This window comes from Fukomys damarensis, unplaced genomic scaffold (assembly GCF_012274545.1).
Source record: "Fukomys damarensis isolate Sample0158 unplaced genomic scaffold, DMR_v1.0_HiC HiC_scaffold_13, whole genome shotgun sequence".
Lineage (NCBI taxonomy): Eukaryota > Metazoa > Chordata > Mammalia > Rodentia > Bathyergidae > Fukomys > Fukomys damarensis.
The window spans coordinates 7,091,088-7,114,508 of NW_022900925.1; the positions used below are offsets into that span (position 1 = coordinate 7,091,088).

Consider the following 23,421-nt stretch of genomic DNA (forward strand, 5'->3'; position numbering starts at 1 on the left):
GCAACCCAGCAAATGGAGCTCCCAGATCCCACAATCGAACCCTGCACTGACCACAGATGACAGACCCTCTGTGTCAGGCACAAGGCGTAACCTACCATCACCACCACACATCTGTCTCCTCTAACCCCAAATGCCAGGTCTTCCGATTTCTGAGGCTGGGTCTAGCGGAGCCACCCTGCCCAGGCTCCACCGAGTGAAGGCATTCCTCCACCAAAACTCAAAGAGACTGCGGAGAAGCTTCATGAATTTTTCACAAGATTTGTCTAATAGTGGCTGAGCAGAGCTGAGAAAGCCACAGTCAAGTGCCTGTGCCAGCAGCTTGCGAAGAGTTAACCCATTAGGCCACATCCTGGTGAGCTCATCCTGGCTGGGGACTGCCTGCTCCCTTGCTGGGATTCGCAGCACATTGACTTCTGGATGTGGCCGGGGCACCTTTCTCCGGCTGGGATGAAGGACTTGAGCAGAAACTCATCACTGGCTTCTGCCCTGGATGAACACCGAGCAAGTCCCAGGAACTCTGTCATCCTCTGGGACACTAAGGACAGTAAGTAAAGAGGGGAATATTCCCCTCTGTTCTTTTTACCATCTCCCTGGCAGAAAGAGCTGGTTTTAACTTTGCTCTGGAGAGGGTTGAATCTTTGAACTTTAATTGGAAGGAAAATGTGAATGACTCAGGGTGGGGACACATTAAGGCCAGCTGCCGGTAAGCTGGCAGGGTGGAGGGAAGTACTCCCTTGCCTGCTAACTGCGCTGGAGGGGACAGTGGTGGACAAGGGGAGGTGCATGGAGTATCCCTTGCTGTGCACCGAGATGAAGGGAATATGCATACTGAGGGCTGATTCACCCAGTGTACAAAACCGGGCTCACCCTGTGAGCCAGTGGAGGAGAGGGTGGGCAGGGACCTTCTGCCCCAGCCTATGTGGAGGCAGGAGCAGAAAGACCAGAGAGCGACCTGCAAGGCTGCCTGCAGACCCTGGGTGACATGAGCTGATCTCAGCCTCCACCTGTCTTCCTGGGCATCCCATATCGGCTCTCAGCAGCTGCCGACCAATCCCTCCTTCCTGTAGGTGTGGCCAGTGACCCGAGCAGGTGCCAGGAAAACAAGGTGGAACACAGTAGCTAGGGCGGTCTTCATCTCAGGAAGAGAAAGCAGGGCAGGCCCACGAACTCAGGCCGACAGGGACTGTAGGGGCCCTATCTTTGAGTAAAGCTAGACACGGTCACACACAGAGCTGATTCTTCAGAACTGTTTATCCACCCTGTCACTCAGCAGGGCCCAGGTACTGGCTGTGTGTCCTGAAGAGGGAGGTGAGTGGCACCCTTGAGACTGACTATGACCTTAGGAACAGTTCCCTTCCTAGAAGTGCTGTGAGCTCGAGACGGATGGGAGGAGCTGGCCGTGTTGACAGAGCAGCAGATTCCACAACTCTAGCTTCTCCCAGCCTGGGCATGGGCCCTACTCACCGTATCGGAGGAGTGAACCATCACCAACTCGTGCCCCGGTAAGGGGAGGGGAGGGCAGCCCTGCGAAAGAAGGTAAAGGCCCTGGAGATGCTCGCTGATGAGCCGGAGCTGGGTGAGGCAAGGGAAGACCCCGTGGGAGAACAGAAGACCTCTGCTTCTCCCTCGCGCCAGCTTCTGCTTGAGCATAAGTGGTGCCATTCCTCCACCTCCGCCCTACAGCCTGCCCTCCCCTCTTCTCCCACCACGCTGCTGGCTGGCCCTGCTTCCCCACTGTGAGGTCATCTGTGCCCTGTGCTCTGCCTCAGGTCCTTGCCATGCCCAGAATAGCCCAACTCCTATCAGAACTCTCTTGGTGGAGTGGGGCCAGGGAAGAGCCAGATAACGCCAGGCCCAAGTGCATCCACCCAAGCCTCGCCCTTGATAATATTATGGTCATTAGATGTATCACAAGACGCTCAATTCAATTTGAATTTCTAATACACAAGGAACGCAGCTTTTGGTGTATGTCTGTCCCATGCAGGGTCGGAACATTCTTATGCTAAACAAAGCTTCTGTTGTTTATGTGAAGCTCAAATTCAACCAGACACCTTGCAATTATATTTGCAAAATCTGGCAGCTGTACCTCATACTGACCAGGTTTCAGGACATTCCAAGAAGGACAGCCTCACGGAAGGGCTGAGGAGTAAGTTCTAAAGCAGAGATGAGCAGAGAGACAGGAGGTGGACTGCTAGTGAAGGAAAATACAAAAAGGCAGGGGTTCATCCTTGAGAGAGCATGAGCCAGTATCTAAAAGACTGGGATTTGGGGTCAAGCAGCTCCGAGCTTCAGCTTCCTTATCTGTGAAATGGGAACAGTAGTGATAGGACCAGCCCTCACAGCACCAGGAGGACTTGGTGAACAGAAGCAGCTCATACCAGGGCACCTTGTGCTTGATTGGCAGGATAACAATGGTGGTGGCTTTGTGGCCACTCTGTCACAGGGCTCTCAGTCCCCAACTGGCCCCAACTCAAGGGTTCCTCAGTCCTCCCCACATCCACAGTCCCAGGCCTGCCACACCTTCTCTTAATGCAGCTGCCTTTAAGGTTCTGTTGACCGGCCACATCCAGTAAGAGGATCCTCTTTCCTCAATTTAAAAAGAAAATCCAAATAAGAGGAGCAGGATAGACTTGAATCTGGACTCTGGAGCCAGACAAGTTTAAAACTCAAATTCCAATCTTGTCTCTCTACTTACCTGTGCGTAACTTTAGTGTAAATCACCTAAACCTTTCTGACCCTCTATTTGGGTAACAGTTGGGGTAACAGTTGCACCTTCCTCAGGGAATGTCAGGAGGATTCGGGGAGGCCGTGCAGACAAAGCACTCAGCATGGTTCCTGGTGCACAGGCAAGGCTGGATAAGTAGTAGTTACTATTGTGTGACATTGCTACTGCTTTGGAGAGGCAGCAGTTCAGGGTCCTTGGAGAATCTAAGAACTTTGGTCCACAGAAGGTAATCAGTCTTCAAGAGCCGTGACTCCGGGGCCAAGAAAGAGCAGAGGTGAAAGGTGTTGTCGCACCTTGTTCAGCACAGCTGCTTTCTGTGCCCCAAACCCCACCACCACCATCAGAGCTGTTCTCACTACCTTGGTCTAAGGTCAGAGGGGATTTGTTTCAGCAGTCAGGTGGGGAGACACAGAATAGTGATCCTGCCATGCAACAGTAGCCAGGTTCTAACCCTCTACAGCCCCAACTGGACAATGGAAAGAAAGCAAATTCTCAGAGTAAACTGCTTTGCAAGCCACCTGCAAAGCCCTCTCTTTCCTCCAACACACTTCCTGTATTTAATCAGGCATATAACGCTGTTCACTGAGTCCCAGGCTCTACAAGAAGTTGAGGGAAACTCAGCCCCAAGCCTTGAAGGACTCTGAAAGAGAAAGGAGGGTTTCCAGAACTCTAAGAACAGACACATATCCAGTCATCTGCAAGGACTGCTGATTTCACTTATAACCACTGTCCCATTAAATCATCCCTTTCAGATTACCCCTTATTAGCATTATTGTTCATCTGCTGGCAAATCCTCAGCACTAAACTGTAAGATGGGGTATAAATATATAAATATGTGAGAAAGCATCTCAAATTTTCCTCTCCCCTCTCTTTAAGAAATGTCTTCATCCTCCATGCAGTCCCACATTCATGTTGAGGTAGGCTCAGAGCTAACTGGAAGGCACGTTTCCATCCACCCAGGAAATCCCCCAGGCTCCCAGTTTGTCCCCCACTCCCAACCTCCAGTTCCAAGCTTCATCACATCAGTTAGTTCTTGGCTGGCTCTAGAAAGTCACGTGAAAGGTAACAAGCAATATATGTGGTCTTTTATATCTGATTTTTTCCAGCGTGTCTGTGAGTTATCAAAAAATCAGTTCCTTTTGATTGTTTAGTCGAATTCTGTTGTGAAAATATACATCCATTTTTTCCCTTTCTTCTGAAGTGGATTTTTAGATTCTATTTTTTGGCTAGTATAAGTAAAGCTCCTGTGACTACTTTAAATTTTATTTTTATTAGTATCTGGTGTGATACGTAGTGAATGCAGTCATGGTAGGAAGTTGGTACACATGCACATCACACTTTGATCCTCTTTACTTCACCTTCCCCTTCTCCCCCCGTCGTTTCCTCTCACCCCAAGTCCCCCAGTTCCAATCTCCACAGACTCTATCTCCCTGTTTTCTATTATTTATCTTTTATTTTGCTCTTTAAATGACTTGTACTTTGGATTTCTAATATAAGAGAAACTATGCCATGTTTAGCCTTCCGGTTTTGATTTATTTCACTTAGCATTACAGGGACACCCATTTTCCTGTCCATGGCGATTTTATCCTTCTCTACAAGTAATACCCCGTTGTGTATACACATCCCACTCTGTTCATCTGTTGATGGGCATATAAACTGCTTCCAAGGCTTAATTATTATGAGTTGTGTTCTATGAATATTCTCAAACAAGTCTTTGTGTGGACATACGTTTTCACTTCTGTTGACCAAATAAATATCGAGACACAAGAATTGCTCCATCAACAAAAAGATGCATGTTTAACTGAACAAGAAGTGCCCAACCTTTCATTTCTCGCAGACCTCTTGTTGATCCACATCCTCACTCACATTCTCACTGTGAGATTTTAAATGTTCAGCCATTCTTGGGAGTGTGTGGTGATATCTCCTTGTGAATGTAATTTCCACTGTCCTGTTAAATATCAACATCAAGAGGTTTTTCATGGGTTTCTCATTCATTTATAACCTGGTAATGAGCTATGGAAATATTTTGCCTGTGCTTTAATTGGACTTCTTGCCTTCTTATTCATCAGCTGCAGTGAAAGATACATATTGTATAAATATTTTCTCCCAAGTCCAGAGCTTGCATTTTATTTCTTTCGGAGTATCTTTTAATGAGCAGACATTTCAAATTTTGATAAAATCTAATCTATTGATATTCTCTCCTAAGAAATCTGTGTCTGCCTCCAGGTTACAAAGATCTCCTATTGCTTCTCCAAAAGCTTTATAGTTTTAGCTTTCACATTCCAGTTAGGTCTAAATATTTTCTCCCAAGTCCAGAGCTTGCATTTTATTTCTTTCGGAGTATCTTTTAATGAGCAGACATTTCAAATTTTGATAAAATCTAATCTATTGATATTCTCTCCTAAGAAATCTGTGTCTGCCTCCAGGTTACAAAGATCTCCTATTGCTTCTCCAAAAGCTTTATAGTTTTAGCTTTCACATTCCAGTTAGGTCTATGATTCACCTCAAGTCCAGAGCTTGCATTTTATTTCTTTCGGAGTATCTTTTAATGAGCAGACATTTCAAATTTCGATAAAATCTAATCTATTGATATTCTCTCCTAAGAAATCTGTGTCTGCCTCCAAGTTACAAAGATCTTCTCCTATTGCTTCTCCAAAAGCTTTATAGTTTTAGCTTTCACATTCCAGTTAGGTCTGTGATTCACCTCTGATTAATTTTTGTTGATGGTGTGAGGTGGAGTCAAGTTTCATATTTTTTCCATATGAATATCGAGTTGTTCCAGCACCATTAGCAGAAATGCCAGTCTTTTCCCTATTGAATTCTTTTGGTGCATTTGTTGAAAATCAATTGTCCTCTATGTTTTTTCCACCTTCCTTCCTTCTTTTCCCTTGCCTGGTGTCTCTAACCGGACCACAAATCCACTTAAATCATGAATAATTCTTCCTCCAAACAAGGATGTGGGCCCAAATTTACAGAGCCAAGAGCTATCACTGCAGGGTTCTGAGTGTCTTGGGTGGGAACCAAACCCTCTCATATCCAGACCAAACCCAAGAGTTATAAACCCCTTCACCCAGATTCTGCTACTGAAGCAAATCCTACTGCCAACTCCTGGTGGTACCAGCAAGATTTCACTACATCTAAGTTTGAGGGAGGCTTGATACCTCACAAAAGGGCCTGAGAGGTCCTCTGTCTACTAGGGGGTAGCTAGTATTCATTCCTGCAAATTTTAATATCGCCGGTTTTTTCTTACGATTCTGACATCCCTGACTAATGCCAAGACAGGCGCACCTCTGACCATGTGTTTTTTCAGACCACACATGTATCCTCATCATTCTGAATGCTGCTCCCCTTCAACCTAGATCTTACTTTGAGACTGAAACATTAAGACTGAAAAAAAACAGTGACTGTCAAAAAAGGTGTAAGTACTCCCTCTATTCACTGCAAAATGCAGGGCTTTTGCCCCCTACCTGGAGGAAATAAAATTTACTTATTCAAAAGAGTCAGAGCCCTGGAACAGGTGGACAGCACCTGCTACCTGCAGCCACACCCCTCTCGCTGTACACCTCACTGAAGGCTTGGGATGACCCCTTCTGTTGATTTCTATAGGAGAGGCACTGAAAGTTGACGTGAAAGCCAATGGCAACCCTCTCACCTTCCAGATTTAAGAAAGAAAGGCCATCCACTTAGATTTGAGTTTAAGAAAAACAATAAACACTTCTGTAGTACAAGTGATCCACACACTACTTGGACAAACTGACTTGTACTAAAAAAAAAAGTACTTGTATTTGTTGTTTATCACAAATCCAAACTTAACTCGGTTCCTTTATTTTCTCTGACAACCCTGTGTCTATTCCATCTATCTCTAGAACTTAATTTTTGTCCAAGGACTTTGTACTTCAGCTCACATTCTACCTTTCAATCACATCCTGTGTCCCTTCTCCCTGCTTCATAAACGTCCAATCCGTATACATCTTTCTATCTCCACTGTCACAACGGAATAGCAGGCCATCCTGTGTCTCCTGAAGTACTACCACAGTCTTCAAACTGCTCTCTCTGCTCTGCAGGATTGGCTTCTCTCCACTCTGTATCCTGTAGCTGCGGTGATTTTACCCACTGGGAAAAGGAGTCCACATCACTTCTCCTACCTTTGTACAATTGCTTTATTCTGATCAGAACCCAAAGAAAAGAACACACTACTGCTCTCTCTGCTCTGCAGGATTGGCTTCTCTCCACTCTGTATCCTGTAGCTGCGGTGATTTACCCACTGGGAAAAGGAGTCCACATCACTTCTCCTACCTTTGTACAATTGCTTTATTCTCATCAGAACCCAAAGAAAAGAACTCATTCACCACTCTCCAATGTCACTCTTTTCATGGCCTCTAAAACCTTAGGTCAGAGGTATATACTTTTTCTGTATAAACCCCAAGAGCGAGTATTTTAGGTTTGGCAAGTCATATGACCTCTACTGAAACTCCTGAAATTATCATTCAAGTGCAGCAATAGATGATACACATATGAATGAACTTAACCATGTCCGAGGGCCAGGGATTTAGCTCAGTGGTTCTGGTGCTTGCCTTGTAAGCAAAAAGGGCCGAGTTCAATCCCGTGTATTAAAAAAAAAAAAAGTTGGTGTGAACTTAACCATGTCCTAAAAATGTTTGCTATTTATGACACAAACTTTTAAATGTCATGGAATTTTAATATTATCTCTTTTACTTTTTTTTTTTTTTTTTAGATAGGGTCTGGTGATGTAGCTCAGGCCAGGCTTGAATTCATTATGGAGCCCAGGCTGGCCTCCAACTGGCAGCGATCCTCCTGCCTCAGCCTCCCAGGTGTTGGGATTACAGGCGTGCGCCACAGTTGTTGGCTGTTTTTATTTGAACGTTTCAATAAGAATGTCCTTGGCTCGCAAGAGGTCCAGAAGCAGGAAGTGAATCACGGGCGTCCAAACCTGGATCCTTGGTCTCTGGCTCCTGTCTCTGTTTCCACCCTCAACTTTCCCTCCCCAACACTCAGCAATTACTCGAACCTGTAGCAATAAGAAGCTCGTTACAGTGCCCCGGTCAAGTCACACTCTCCAGAGTCCTTCAGCCTAGCAGTCTCTGCTCTCACCAGCCTTTGCACAACTCCTGCTAGGCTTTGTTCTCCAGCAGCTCCTTCTTCAGGAGCTTTTCTGAGGACCCCAGAAACTGGATTTGTGACTCCTTCTGTCGCTTCCTAGTGCTCCACGCTTAGCCCTCTTGCGGCAGTCATTACAATATGAAGAGTGTTTCCTCCTCGGTCTTGCCCCACTGTCTGAGAGCTCCAAACCCCTGCTATGCGTCCTCCTCACTCTGGCCTAGCCAATGCCCAGTTCTGTGCTCGGCAATGAAAAGCTTACATAAATATTTGCAGGTTTCAGAACAAAACAGAGGTTTTAACTGTCCTCAACACACACGCACACAAAACAATAATGCTTAAGATGATGGCTGTGCTGACTACCTTGATTTATTAGCATAGGTGGGGCACTGATTCCTGTAGATGCTAAACGGTGCAGAGCTCTGATTATACACCTGGATCAAAGCATCAGAGCATCGAGGCATCGCCTTTTATCTGGCAATCAAAAAATGGTTTTAATGTTGTCAGTTAAATAAGTGAATTAAAGTTGTAAAACAATAGGAGAAGCCACTGAAACAGAAGGTAGAAACCACCTTTGCAGCAACTACCCCTTTGAGAAGTGTTTGTTGCCCTTCTTGTTTTAGCCCTAAAAGGGGCTGCTGTTAGTTTGACTTTGAAGGTCAAGAGCCACCTAGGCAAAGCCATGCTGGTTGGAGGATGAAAGACACAGATCTCTAGGGATTGGCTTATTTGTGAAAAAGGAAGAAGGGAAAGGATGATAGTTTACACTAAAGCTAAATTCCCCTAATTATCTCAAATGCCTTTGTACAATTGTTTTATTCTGATCAGAATCCAAAGGAAACAACACATTTCATGCAGTTATAGCTTTTGATTTTCTTGCTTTAAGTATTTTATGGACTGTGAATGCACACACAGAAAGCGGTCATGCCACAAGGGTGCCTCCTCATGAGTACACACCCATGGAACCAGCTGCCAGGTCGGGAACAAGAACACAGGCAGAGCCAGAGTCTCCACCGCCCCCCTCACCCACCCAAGGAACTGCTATCCTGACCTCCCCTCGCATAGACTGCTTTACATGTTTTAAATTGTATGTAAATAGAATCACATGGCAGTATTCTTGTTGTGTCTGGCTTTCTTTATGAGATTCCTGAGTGAAGTTTACTCTCACTGTTCAGTATAATTCCAGAGCAGGGCTCCTTCGTGCTGCCAGCCTGTAACTTGCCCACCCCTGGATGCATATCTAAATAAATCTTCACCCACCAAACCAGTTTCCTGACACTCCAGACCTGGCGTATGGGGTGGGGGGACAGACCTATCAGCCTTTCTCAAATTGCTGCCCCAAGGCCAGCTGACATTCAAATCCTGGTTAGTTCAGGTGGCCCAGCTCCTCCAGCCCTTCATAGGCCCAGCCTCTCTTGGGTCCTTGTCCACCTCTGGAGACCTTAGAGGAAGCTGGGTGTATGCATTTTTTTTAATGGCTGCCATAAAACAATTACCGTAAATTCAGTAACTCAAAATATCAGAAGCTTATTCTCAAACATTTTTTACAGGCCAGAAGTTCAAAGCCAAGACAGCAGCATTGGTTCCTTCTGGAGGTCCAGAGAGAGAATCCACTCCACACCCCTCTCCTATGAATGCTATGTTATAGCATTCCTTCAGCCTCTGCCTCCTCTTCATCCAGTCCTCACCTTCATGTGCCAACCTTCCCTTCCCATTATGAGGGCAGCAGTCATTGGACTTGGGACCCATCCGACCCAGGATAATCTCATCTCAAGAGCCTTGCCTTTTTTTTTTTTCAGCTTTAATTGAGTTTATTGGTACATTTTAGGGATACAGTACAGTTGCATTCATTGTTGGGATCTTGTACCTCCACATGACAAGTCTTGATTCTCATTTTTTCCCCTTTGTCCCCGCCCTCCCTTCACCCGCTCCTCCCCTCCCCATCTATAAACACTTTATTTCCATCTTTTCATTATCTCACATTTTTTTCTTTTCCCTTATTACCCTTCCCCTACCCATCCCACCTTTAGCTCTTTCCTTCCCATTTCTAAATGTCAGTAATCTTGTTAGGATCTTATGTATTATTGCAGATTATTCACACCAGAGAAACTATTCGGTATTTACACATATGTGCCTTATTTATTTCACTTAGGAGTATATCTTCAATGTGTATCCATTTTCCTATGAATGAATCTAATTTCTCATTCTTTATGGCTGAGTAATATTCCGTTTTATAGAAAAACCACATCTTCTTTATCCAGTTTCCCACGGATGGGCAAACGGGCTGTTTCCAAGATTTAGCTATTACAAACTGTGCCGCTATAAACATGGGTGTGGATACATCACTGTGATATGATTGCCTTTTTTTTAAAAGCAGATAATTCTATTTGTGTACTTTTAAATTTTCAATTTATTACTTCCACTTTTTATTAGTATATGTGCGTCATGTACGATAAATCCATTCATCGCGGAGAAGTGATACATATACATACCATATCTTGATCCTTTTTCTTTCTCCTTCTCTTTCCTCCCTCCTGTCACTCCCATCTCCAGATCCCCTTCCCATTTCCACATAGGCCCTGTTTCCTATCATCTATCTTTTATTTTCAAGAACCTTATCTGCCCAAAATGATCTTTCTTCCCAACAAGGTCACATTCTGAAGTGCTGGCTAGACCACCTTTTAGGGAGCACAGTTCAACATACTACAGTGGGTGAGGGATTTCTTGTGTGTGAGAAACACACATACCAAGCCCCAGTAACCTAACTGATGTGTGAAAAGCCGGTTCTTCTAACTGTACCAGGTCTCAGTGTCACCCTCTTCCTGGCTCCTCAGAGCCACAGTGTGGGGCTGAGTCCTCTGAGCACCTGCCAAGTGCCAGGCTGTGAGCCAGGTGCTGTGGGCTGGGACAAGGGAAACCCAGCCGCCACCCCAAGGCAGTTTGCAGGCCAAGAGGGAAGGAAAAGCTGTCCAGGAATTGTGGTTATCCAGTAGGGTGATTTTGCCTCCAGGGAAAATATGGCCATGTACAGAGACATCTTTTTTTTTTTTTTTTTTAACTATCATGGGTAGGATGTGTTTGGTATCTAGTAGATAGAAGCCAGGGATGTTGCTAAACATCTTCCTATACAAACATCCTGCAATCCTGCAGTCCCCCTACAGCAATGAATTATCTACTCCACAATGCCACCAGTGCCTCTGTTGAAAAACCTTGCCATAAACACACACACAAACCAGAATCTTATGGATACTCAGGGCTCCAGCAGTGACTGCAGCCAGTTGACACTTCCTGTTCTGGAGGCTGATGGCCCCTTCACACCCAGAGGGCCAGGGCCACTGGCAGAGCAAGCTTTCCCACCTAGTCCCACTCTCTTCTCAGGCACAACAGAGAACTGCTTATCCCCACGTCTCTATAATGTCTGTCTGGGTCTTCTGTGTGCTGTGGGCTGGACACAGCTGCCTAGGAATAAAGACCCTGGGGAAGATGACCTAGCATCTTCATTTGACACCAGCTTGCAATAAGCAACTCAAGGCTTCCTGATGCACTCTGTGACCCTCTCCCCACCACCTAGACCCATTGGAGAAACCACTTTTTATATGATAATGTAGCTTCTGCAAAACATACCACCAGCAAAAGGAAGCTAACATCTGGGCGACTACTTTTACAGAAACATTTGGAAGCAGAGTCACATATCCTCTCTTTGATAAGTATATCTGACTGTGAATATCTAACTTCTGAAAGCAGTGGTAATTTTACCAGTCAAAAGGGAGAGATCTGTCACTCCTCATTCTTGACAGTGGGAGCATTTTGCTTTGGGGATGGTGGGAAATAAACCCAGAGGTCAGGGCTGAGTGGTCAGGGGTGCAATGGGGGAAGTTGAAAAGATTAAATTGAAACTAATATAGTAAGAAGTGTTGAAAAAGAAAAGCATTCAGGAGGGCTGGGGATTTGGCTCAGTGGTTCCACTGCCTGCCTTGCAAGTGCAAGGGCCCAAGTTCGATCCCTGGTACCAAAAAAAAAAGCATTCAGTAAAGAGAGGAAGGGGCAGGTACCATATCATGAGGGGGGTTCAGATTCACTAGCTCTACACATTGCTTCCTTTACCTTAATTTCTCTTTTGCTCTGGAGCTGGTAATCTGATTTCCATAAATGCAGCTCCCTCCATATTTGAGTCTGACTCTAGCCCTGTAGCCAGGGGTGGGAAGGGAAGATCCATTCTGACTGTGATGCCCAGCCCTCCTTCCTCAATAAACTTTTTGATATGAGAAGACATTTCTTGAATCCCACTCCCAAGTAGGCATAGTCTATACATGCTCATGTCAGTGGGGCCTGGGATTCTGGCAAAGGAGGTACCAGGCTCCTGCAAGGAGAAATGTGGCTTATACAAGTAGGGCAGGTCCTAAGTGTGACCTAAGTGACCAGTGCAAAGGAGAGGAAGTGAGGGAATTTGTTCACTCACTTACTCATTCAAAGATATGCAGACTCTTGTGGGTGTGAAGCTCTGTGCTAGATGCTTGGTGACAGCTCAGATATCAGTCAGAGCAGTGATTTAGAGAAAACCTCTGGGCAGAGATCCTGGACCTTCTCAGTCTTTCCTTCCTCCCAAGAAAGCTTGTCTGCATGTTGCATCTAATACAGTCATTCACATCTTACTATCTTATATATGCAGACACTGTACTTAAACCCAAATTTCTAATTATGGAATAAAAGGATTAGATGCCATGTTGAAAGAGTTCAAGAAGGCACAGGTCTGATGGAGAAATTTTTGACAGACAAGCAGTGCCTCTAAGCAGCTATGAACTGCTCCACACAGATGACTATCTACATCCCCTGAGACAAGGGAGCCCCAGCGACTGAGAGTTATGTAGAGAGCTCTAGATGAAAAAGTGGAAGAGACAGCAGCTGAGCTAGACTCACCCCTTTACAACACTAAGAATAGTGTATTGGTCCATTTTCCATTGCTGTAAGTGACACATCACTGTCCTGTGGCTACAAAGCCCTTGAAATCCCAGCTTGCACCAAATGATGTTCCCAGATGACACATAGCCTGCAGTTTCAAGAGCAAAAGAAAATTCCTATTCTGACAATTCCTTACCCTGTGCTTATAAACAAATTCTTCACCTCACCTTAGATTCCTATCTATAAAACTGGGCTAAAGCTTAATGTACAGTTCTAAATAAAACATCACTGTTTGATAGAGTTTAATGCAGTGCCCAGCATGTGTGCATGCATACACGCACACACACACACACACACACACACACACACACACGTATAAAATATCTCTCCTCCAGTAGGAAAGTGATGTCATTTACAGAGGACTTGTAATATGCTAGACATTGGCCCAATGCATTTCATGCCTTAACTTTAACTCTTTCAAAACCTCTGCGAGAAAAGTAGTACTAGTATTTTCATTTTATAAAAATGAAAAATAAAGTACAAGATGTTAAGTAACTCCCTCAAGATCACACAGTTAATGTAAATAACTCAAGGTCCTTTGGTCAGTGATAGGATGTAATGGTATGCTAACGATTTTAATATTTGCCTTATATTTCACTGGGGATGGGCAAGCATTTCATTCACTGTTTTGTCTTTCTTGAACATTTTTGCTGATCCCAGTTGCTTGACTATAATTCAATCTGGTTGAGCACAATTTTTATTTATCTTCTGAATACTTTCCTGAATACTTGCTTTGGTTTACTAGTCTTTGCAAATGTGTCTTTTGGGTAATATATGCAGTGTTTCAACATTTATGTTTTAATGACACATAAGGTTTTTATAGTAAGGCTAGAACTCATTTCTGGTGGATACATTCAAGAAAAAAATTATACAGCTATATCAGGCCCTGATTTAAATATTAAAAGCAGTTGATTAGAATGATGATACATTTATCACTTATGAGAAAAACTAAATATACCAGCTTGGACAGTGTGTTACTTAATGTGGATTTTTAACTGTTTTTTCTTTTAGCTTCAGCACAAAAACCCTGTATTACCCCCTGAGAGCCAGGCTGGCGGCAGATGCTGACTGTACAAAGGGCAAGTGAAGATTCCTTCAGCCTCATCCTTGATTCTGTCTCCAGGCCTCTGGTCCTGAGCATCCATGACAATGGAGGAGCTCCCCAAGGTCCTGGAAGTCGATGAGAGTTCCCCAGAATCCAAGGACCTGCTGCCCAGCCAGACTGCCAGCTCTCTGTGCATCAGCTCCAGAAGTGAGTCCGTCTGGACCACCACCCCCAAGAGCAACTGGGAGATCTATCGCAAGCCCATTGTCATCATGTCTGTGGGCAGCGCCATCCTGCTGTTTGGTGTGGTCATCACCTGCTTGGCCTATCTCCTAAATATGAATGCAAAGACCACTGCAGTCCTTAAGATGACAGGGCCCGCTTTCCTGTCTTTGGGACTGATGACAGTCGTGTGTGGGCTGGTGTGGGTGCCCATCATCAAAAAGAAGCAGAAGCAGAGGCAGAAGTCAAATTTCTTTCAGAGCCTCAAGTTCTTCCTCCTGAATCGCTGATGGTGGCTTGACCAGGAGGAGATATGATGACCAACATCTAACATCTCCACCTCGTCCATGAGGTGCCACAAAACTAATGCAAGCAAACTCTTTTCTCGGCCCACGTACCCTGGGAGTGTTGTGGTCTGAATCTCACTTGGTTTCTGTTCCACTGAGGGTTCCCTTAGATCCTTCTGTTGCTCTCATCCTGTGCTCCTAAGTCCAGTCGCCATTCATAGAACTGTCAGCCAAGTTCAGCGGATTCTAAGAAACTCCTTGAGGGTGGACTATTCTCCAAGGAGAACCTCATGTGTGTACACCTGAGTGTCTGGAATGGATGCCACATTTACATCCTTTTGAAACCAAAATGGACAAGTGGAGGTTCTTTATGGGGAGGGAAGGCTGAGCTCTCACTCAATAGGTTGGACAGCCCCAGCTCCCTGAGCCAGTGAGATATTGACTTACATTTCAAGAGACCACAGTATCAGAAGTATCAAAATTTACAAGTGTCAAACATTCCAAAAACTGAACAATGAAGGGAGGTTGGGGAAAGCACTGTCCAAGATGGCACATCTCCCTCGACATGGCCTTGGGAGTCACCCAGCAGAGGAAGCTTCATTCTAGATTATGTAGTATTTATAGCAGAAGCAATGGTAGGCTGGACAACAGGGGTTCATGCTTTCCCTTTGACCTACAAACCCCCTTCTCACGAACTGCTTTTATCTTGGCAATTAGCGAAGGATAAACACATGCAGGTCCCAACTTCCTCTTTTCCCTAACTCTACCCGTAGTCCTAGAGCAGCGAGATGGAAAGCTACGAATGGATTCTGTATGATTATTTTCCCCTTCATTTACATCAACACCCAAACTGAAAAAATCAACTCCCATAATCAAAAGGTCTGTAGGTTTCTAATAACTGGATTCTTTTTTAAAATTCTTCTGCTACTCCTGCCCTTGCCCACCAACAAGCAAATTTTTTTTTCACTGAGTTTATTGGTACTTTTTAAGTGCACAGTACAGTTACATTCATCATTGGGATCTTGTACCTTTCCACGACAGGTCTTGGTTCTCATTTTTCCCCGTACCCCTGCTTTCCCTTCACCCCCTCCACCCTCCCCTATTTACAAAGACTTTGTTTCCATTTTTTCCTTTTCTCATATTTTTTCTTTTCCCTTATTTCCTTTCTTCTACCCCTCCCACTTCCCCTACACCTTTAGCCCTTTTCTTCCTATTTCACATTGTCGGTTATACAATGTGGATCTTATTTACACTTTTAACAAATAAATACTTGTGAAGTGCCCTGCTCTTGGCCAGGTCCTGGGGTGAGAGCAAACCAGACACGGTCCCTTTTCTCATCATGCTTCCCAAAGTCAGAAACAGAGCCAAACTAAATGGCAACTAAAAAGTCCTGCGCTGAGTTACTGTAGGGGTTGTGGGGACACAGATGTCTAATTCAAACTTGGAAGAGGACAGAGAGTTTCTGGTAAGCCATGTCAACCAAACTGAGGATGAAAGGAAAGGTCAGAGTTAGCAAAGAGGGGAAAAGAAACATATCAAAGGTAGCAAGAACTGCCTTTCATACACGGAAGCTCAGGGGGAGAAAGAATATGACAAAATTAGGAATTGTCACGACATCTTCCCTAAACTCCCAGATGTTGTGTTTCATCCCCTCTTAGCCTGCTTCACACCCACTGCCCCAAGTGCCTTCTATGCAGTTTATCCTGGGGCACTCATGGACCCCCCTTGGAGGCTGCTGTGGGGGTCTCCAGAGAACCTGCCAAGCCGAGTACCCATAAGGTAAATTCTCCCAGAACTTCCTCTAGCAACCAAGACGCTGTTATGTGAAGAGCGATTCCTGGGAGAGAGCTGCCCAGGCTGCCCTACACCCAGCCAGAGGCCCAGAGGAAATAATCTGATGGCAAGGTGAGACAGAAGAGCTGCATTAGAACCATCCTTGGCTTGAGCTGGCTCCTTTTACTTCTCAGCCTTTTCAGACCTCTCCATGCACCAGGGCACCTTCTCTCTAACAGGCCTCCAGAAATCTCCATTCCTCATAGCATCTCCCTATGCAGAGTCAGAATCTATCCTTGTTTGCTGCATTGTGAAAAATTCCATAGAGACAGTGCTTGTTCTGCGGAGATATGCCCTGCCTTCCTAAGAAGCCAGAGCCTGGAGTGCCCATAGCCTCTAAGACCCACCTAGGATGACCAGGTCCATCGATGAGAGACACATCTGTGTGACCAGGTACTCTAGCCTCCCAGTCCCCTAAACTAGGCAGATGAGGACCAATCTTAGGGCTGTTTCAAGTGCTATATCACTAATCAGAACTCTAGTGACTCAAACAGCAAGGCTTGCAGATCCTTTCCCTTCTTCTAAGATGAACACAGCTTAAAGATCAGCCCTTTAATACTGTGCTCACATTCTTCAATGCCTTCTTACATAGGAGCACACACAACAGGCTCCCATCTAGCTTGTCTGGAGCCCACACTCCCTGTGCCTCTTCTCACCCATCTGAAAACTGAAGTCTGGGCACAGGTGTGGATGGAAGACCTTTGAAGATGTAACTCTCACACATGTATTAATAGGAAGAAACTCAGGGGCAACTACAACTCTAGAAGGTGTCCAAATTTGGGAATCCTGTTGCAAACTCCAGAACTACCTGCCTCTATTCCTTTTTCCTCAAGTGAGGTTCTAAGAAGAGAAAAAGAAGGAAAAGCTTCCAAGGAGAGATCCCCAAACATCATTCTCATATTCCTTACATGAATATGGGCCATGGAATGTGCTAAGATCACCCCAAGACAAAGACATTGCAGAGACTTTTGCCACAGTCAGTTGCCACAAGAACCTCAGAACTGGCCTAATCTGTGAGTTCGGCCAGATTGGGTGTCACAATTTTGCAACAAAGTAACCCCCGCAATGACTCCATCAGTGCCCATGGATCAGAGGACAGGACCAGAATGCCCATCTTTGGCTCCCTAGGCTGTATTGTCTGTCCTGCTCTGCATAGCTATTTTATTTTGGAAAATTTAATCTCATCTGAAGCCTAAAGGAATCAATCTCATATAGATATGTGTCCTATTTAACAGTATCTGCTGTGTTCTCATTCTGTTCCAACAGGAATTCCAAGACTATTCACCAGCTCTCCGCTCCTCTAAAATTCCCCACCAATTCACCATATTCTTTTCACCCAAATGCTTCCTGTCTGTTTCCTGGAGACCAGCCTCTGACTCTTTCCATCCCTACAACCCCAGTATTGAGACCAAATAAATGATGCAGAGAAAGAACCCTCCAAAAATGCATCAGTGGTCTAGGTGAGGCACACAGCTGCTCCAGGGTCAGCCTGTCGATGTCTCAGGTCCTGGAGAGAAGCTCCCAGTGCAAACCAAAGTAGAGAATCCCCTATCAGGGCCCCTGCCTTTGTCCCTCAGCCCAGAGCCTGGAGCTTGTGCTCTGAACACCTGTAGGGATGTCCCACTCCTGTTGGAAGCTTCCTCCTGTACAGACTTGCACACTGCCTCAATCCACCAGCCCAGCTGGGACCTGGAACTGTGCAACTGGCTCCCCAAGTCTCCAAAAGAGGACTGCTGTGTGTGCAGGACTGTACTTGCTTCCCCGCCCCCCAGGCTTGCAGATGCTGGTAGAAGGACTCAGATTGCCTCCCTGTACAGGTCTCCTACTCCAAGGAGGAAGAATTTTTACCAAAGGTCACCCCAATAATAAGACTATCTCCTTCTGCCCTGCAAAGTCTTCTGGTAAAACCACTGACATGGTTGCAAAGAGGAATAGGGGAGCAGTTACCAGTGGTCCCTAAATAACCACATAAACTAAGTTGGACTCGTCTTCAATAAATGAAAAACTGCTAAAATCATGGTCTTTCTCCCATTGGGCTACATGGGAAGGAGACCTGAAGGAGAAGAGAAGTGTGGTTCTGTCATGGCAGCAGTCATGTAGCCCACTGCCCAGATCCAAGGGCCCTCCCCTTCCCTGATCCCTTCCTCAAATGTGGCCTCTTGGTTCATTCCTTGGTAAGGTGTAGCCCTGTTAGCCAAGTATATCAGTCCGCTGAGCACCTTCCATGTGCCAGACATCAGCAAGGGGGATGCAGGGATGCAGGTGTGAACTCTTACCTCAGAAATACTGGTCCCCAGAGGAGAAAAACAAAGAAATCATCTAGTGTGACATGGTCTGACCCAGACAGAAGGAAGCAGGATTTCTCAGGATGGCACCCACACCACTGTGGCCCCAACCTGCTTGTCTGTCCTTCTAGAGCAGAGCCTGGCTGGGCTTTCACAGGAGAAAGGGAGAAGAGAGGGAGCTGAGAGGGAGAAGCCTGGAACAGGAGAAAAGGGAGCAGACTAGTGGTCAGTGGCTGGTAGTCAACCCAGCAAAAACAACACCTCTCAGATTACTGTCACTCCTCTACTTCCCAGTTTTGCTTCTCATACTTCCTCTAGAACCTGTTCATCACAGTCTTTCTTCAATGGTTCTGCAGAGGTGTCACATCGGAGGCATATATTGGGAAGGCTGTCAGTGGCTCCCCTACAGCGTCCAGGGACCTGGCCATCAAAGAAACAGCAATGCCTTCTCCTATAATGTTTGGCTCAATGAAGATTCTCCCCTAAACCTCATCTCTTCCTTGTGCTAAATACTTCTATAAATGATTCCTTTCATCAATGGCCGCATTTCTTCTCTGTGTGATGGTGGGCCCCCAAAACATCCCCAATCAGCTAAATACCTACTAGGCACTTTGTTAGCTTCCTAACGTGACTGTCAAAAAACAACAACATAAATTTAGGAGCTTTAAGGCACACAATTTATTATCTTACTGATCTGGAGGTTAGAAATCCAAAGTGAAGCTCAGAGGACTAAATGCGAGTAGTCAGGGTGATGTTCCTTCTAGGGGATCCAGGGAAGAAACTATGCTTTGCTTTTTCCCGTCTCTAGAGGCTGCCTGCATTCCTTGGTTGGTGGTCTCTTTCCATCTCAAACCAGCAATCTGACCAGTCCAGCCTCATCTGCTATCATCTCCTTCTCTGACTATCTTGACCCTTCTTTCAGCTATGAAGTTCATTATTCTGGGCTTTACTGGGGGCTTTTATATTGAGATCTTATTTGCGTAATCTCCCAATCTCAAGACCCTTGTATGACTTCACTAGGGCTGCCTTAGCAAAGTACCCTAGACTGGGTGGGCTTAAATGGAGAACTTTATGCTCTCAAAGTTTTGGAGGGTAGAAGTCCAATATTAAGGTACCAGCAAGGTTGATTTCTTGTGAAGTTTCTCTCTCTTTGGCCTATAGATGCCATGTCCTCACATAGGTTCATGTGGTTCTTCCTCTGTGTGGGTCTGTGTCCTAATTTCATCTTCTCGTAGGAACACCAGTCAGGCTGGATTAGAGCTCACACTGGTGACCTCCTTTTAACTTAATTACCAGGTTAAAAACTGTGCCTTCAAGTGCAGCCACCTTCTGACTTGCTTGGGGTTAGGAATTCAAACATGAATTTAGGAGAGATTCAGTTCTGCTCTGACTCACATCTGTAAAATTCCTTTTGCCATGTAAAGCATTCACAAGTTCTAAGTATTTGGACATGGAGAGATATCGATTTTTTAACAATAGCAACAACAACAAAATACAACATTTTGGCAACTAGCTGCCAGTTCGTATCTTTAACATTATTGTAATTATTAGACATCTTAACACCAGACTAATTCACATATGCACATTTTCATTAAGAAGTTTGCTCAAAATCGTAAACAAGACCTTCACAGCATTCAAGTAAGAACCTCAAGTAAATCACTCTGGAACAGAAACTACCTTTTTCTGCGGTTCTGGGAAGAGGGAAGAAAGGCCCATTGAAGGTGCCTGCAGTCATCTCCTACCCACTGGGAAAGGGTGCGGCTGCTTTCTGGGACTGGGCTTAGCAACCAGACTAACGAATGGCAGCAGATGCAAGCCAAAGTCAAGCCCAGAACAGCTGTGTCCCAGTTCTCTGCAACAGAAGGATGACAGGAAATGAGGCCGGGTTCCTGTGAAAGCCGGCGCGTGAGAAGAGACTAGCCTGGCTGTGGGTAGAGTGGGTGTGGCCAGACAGGCTGCTGGAGGAGGAGGCAGAGCACTCACTCAGTTGGGAGGAGGAAAGAGGTTGGCCAGAGAATGAGGTCCAGTGTGGGAAAGGCCTGGGATGATGTGTGAAGCACTTTTCCCATACAGTCTGTGAAGGCAGCATTCTCTCACTGATTCACTCCACAATTAGCTATTGAGCACCTCTTGCGAGCTGCTCTGGACTGCGGGGTGAAGGACATGAACAAAAGAGACAAAAAGTCCCCCATTGTAGAAACTTCTCCCTGGGAAAAGGAGCCAGGCCATAAATAAGGACATCCTCCATTGAATAAGGTGGTGTTGGAGGGGATTATAGTAGTAGGCACGGTGAAGTCAAGAAGCAGGCTGAAGGGGAACAAGCGCTACCTGAGAGTGTGGTCATATGAATATTTTCTGGGGAGGTGACATTTGCATTGAGATGAGTGAAGAGGAGGAGGCAGTCAGCTGAAAGTCTGGGGCAGAACGTACTAGGAAAGCAGGTTCAGAGGAGACCCCCGGGAACTGAAGATACCATCTCCTTTACTTTGAATTTTAAATGTACCCCAAAGGCACAGGCGTAAGAAAGCTTGACCTCCAGCATGGCACTATCAGGAAATGCCATTGAGAAGCAGAGCCTAGGCAGAAAAGGTAGGTCATTGGGAACATGCATCTAAAGCAGGTTGAGGGAACCCAGCCCTTCATCTCCCTCTGTCTGCTTCTCAGCCATCATGATGAGGCAAGCAGCTGTTTCTCCTCTGGGCTCACCACCGTGGTGCACAGCCTCACCACAGGCCCGGGAGCAAAAGAGTTCATCCTGCATGGACTGGAACCTGCAAACTTGTGAACCAGAATACACTTTTCTCTTTATAAGCTGACTGTTCCAGTGTTGCTATAGTAAGAGAGAGCTTACCAGTGGACCATTTCTCTTCTTATCTCACTTCTTTCCTCACTGCAACTGCCACTCCACCCCTGCCCTGGAATGCAATTTGTTGGGCACCGTGCTGTCTGACCTGTAGCCTGGTCGGGGGACGCCTGCCATTCAGGTTGTTCTTCCTACTTTCTTTGATTCATATGTCTAACTTTTTTTTTAAAAAAAAAGAAAATCCTTACAGTGGCTTTAAAATAAATTTTGTAAATCAAAATTCTATAAAGTTTTACACATGCAAGATGAATACATTTTAGATATCTGCTGTAGAACATTATACCAATGGTTAACAAGATATCAGGTACCTTCACATTTATTGAATGAGTAGATCTTATGGTAAGTGAATCAGGAGGCACACATTAGCATCCAGCTTTGCAATACAGAAAGCTGGTAGTTAGCAAGGATCCCTCCCACTTCCTTCATTCTTACATTCGAGTTGTCACTGTGCTCTGTTGATTTCATTCACTAGTGGTCTCTCATATTGATGTACCTGTTTCCCAACTCTGTCCCCAACCCTCCTCCGGCCTGGTCCACTGGAACATGTTTATTGCATGTCATACTGTTGCCCTCCCACTTCCTACCTGTTCTCTACACAACAGCCTGTGGCCTCCTGTAAAAAAATATGGATCACCCCACTTTTGCTTAAAGCTCCCCAAAAGATTTCTAATTCTCATAAGAAAAGGCTGTTGACGTGTCTCTTTGCCTCCTTCCTCCTCTCTGTCCCAGCCTCACCTCAGTGGCACCAGTCACCACAGTTTTCACTGCCTATCTTGGCCCAGAATACCTCCTCCCCTCCAGCCCATCCTTGCAGCTCTGTGGGAAGATCAGATCCTAGGGATGTCTTGGTCTGTCCTCTTTTTCACATCCTCGCAAGATCACAGTCCTTTACTTCTGACCACTGATCTCTGTTGCATGGACACAGTAATTTACATAATTGGATACTGTGCTTCCCCTCTCTCCTTCAAGCTCCCTGAAGCCAGGCATCAAGTTTATCTTGTTTGCTATACATATGGTTTCCCAACTTAACGATGGTTTGATTTAGTATGGTTTGACTTTACAATGGTAAGAAAGAGAAACGCATTCAGAAGAAACCTGACTTGGTATTATTTGGATGTTTCCCCAGGCTAGTGACATGGGGAACAATTCTCTCTGGAGATGCCAGGCAGTGGCAGTAAGCCACAGCCCTCAGGTAGCTCCAAGATCACAAGGAAAAACAATTGATACGAGGCAGAGTACTGTTCTCAGCAGTTTCAGGATTCAGGTATTGAATAAATATAAAACCTTCAGAAGTTTATTATAAAATAGGCTGTTAGGTTCTTTTGTCCAACAATAGGTTAATGTAAGTATTATGAGAACATTAAAGGAAAGATAAACTAGCTATGATGTTTAATAGATTAAGTATATTAAATACATTTTCTACTTAGGATATTTTCAACTTATGATAGGCTTACTAGCATATAAGTTGGTGAGCATCTGTAGCTGGCTTTGCACCAGAAGGTGTATCAGCAGCTCAAGAAAACTGAGCCCTGGTCCCCAGGAGCCCAAAGGCGGAGAGGCCTGAGCATTTGGCCCCAGAAGCTATGGGTGGAGGCTCAGGAGCTTTGCCCTGGGCCTGACTGGGAAAGGAAGGGGATCATCCTCAGCCCAGCCCTGTGGTAGCTCAACCCTAGAACTCCGCATGCAAGCTTTGTACCTGCTTTCACCAGAAGCATCCATGAGCTTGCCAGAAAGGAGTGACAGAAAGACAGTTCTAACATCAAACCCACAGATATCTCAGTGGTGGGGCAAAGGGATTTGTATCTCTGATGCCCTTGCTATGGTGCCCAGCCATGAATTCAAAGCTGAGTGCCAGCAGAAGTGGTCAATAAAACTAGAGGGGCATGGGGGAAACTTAGGAGGGCAACAGATAGCATTCCTCTCCTGAGAGAGGATTTCTCTCCAAGAGAAGACTGCAAGGCGTCGTGTGGAGGCATTTTGCTTTGGGAGGAATCATGGGGGATCACTTTCTCAGAAACGGTAGAAAAAGAAAAGAGGAAGATACAGAAGGACTTTGCATGGAATTGAAGGGATTCAAATAAACA

The 23,421-nt window shown here is 45.4% G+C and overlaps 1 protein-coding gene and 1 long non-coding RNA gene across 2 annotated transcripts in view; both read left to right on the top strand.

Moving 5' to 3' along the window:
• Pirt (phosphoinositide interacting regulator of transient receptor potential channels) lies at window positions 1-15,368 on the top strand. The gene is made up of 2 exons (XM_010614998.3): window positions 1-544; window positions 13,814-15,368. Exon 2 carries the CDS (start codon window positions 13,946-13,948, stop codon window positions 14,357-14,359), a length of 414 nt encoding a protein of 137 aa, XP_010613300.1. The 5' UTR covers window positions 1-544; window positions 13,814-13,945; the 3' UTR covers window positions 14,360-15,368.
• The window catches only part of LOC117285854, a 26,398-nt gene continuing 16,072 nt past the window's right edge, over window positions 13,096-23,421 (top strand). The window contains exon 1 of the long non-coding RNA XR_004516942.1: window positions 13,096-13,115. This is a non-coding gene — a long non-coding RNA (uncharacterized LOC117285854). The remainder of the gene's footprint in view (window positions 13,116-23,421) is intronic.

Coding starts and splice junctions, on each gene's coding strand:
- Pirt (XM_010614998.3), top strand. CDS start 13,946: ATGACAATGGAGGAGCTCCCCAAGGTCCTGGAAGTCGATGAGAGTTCC.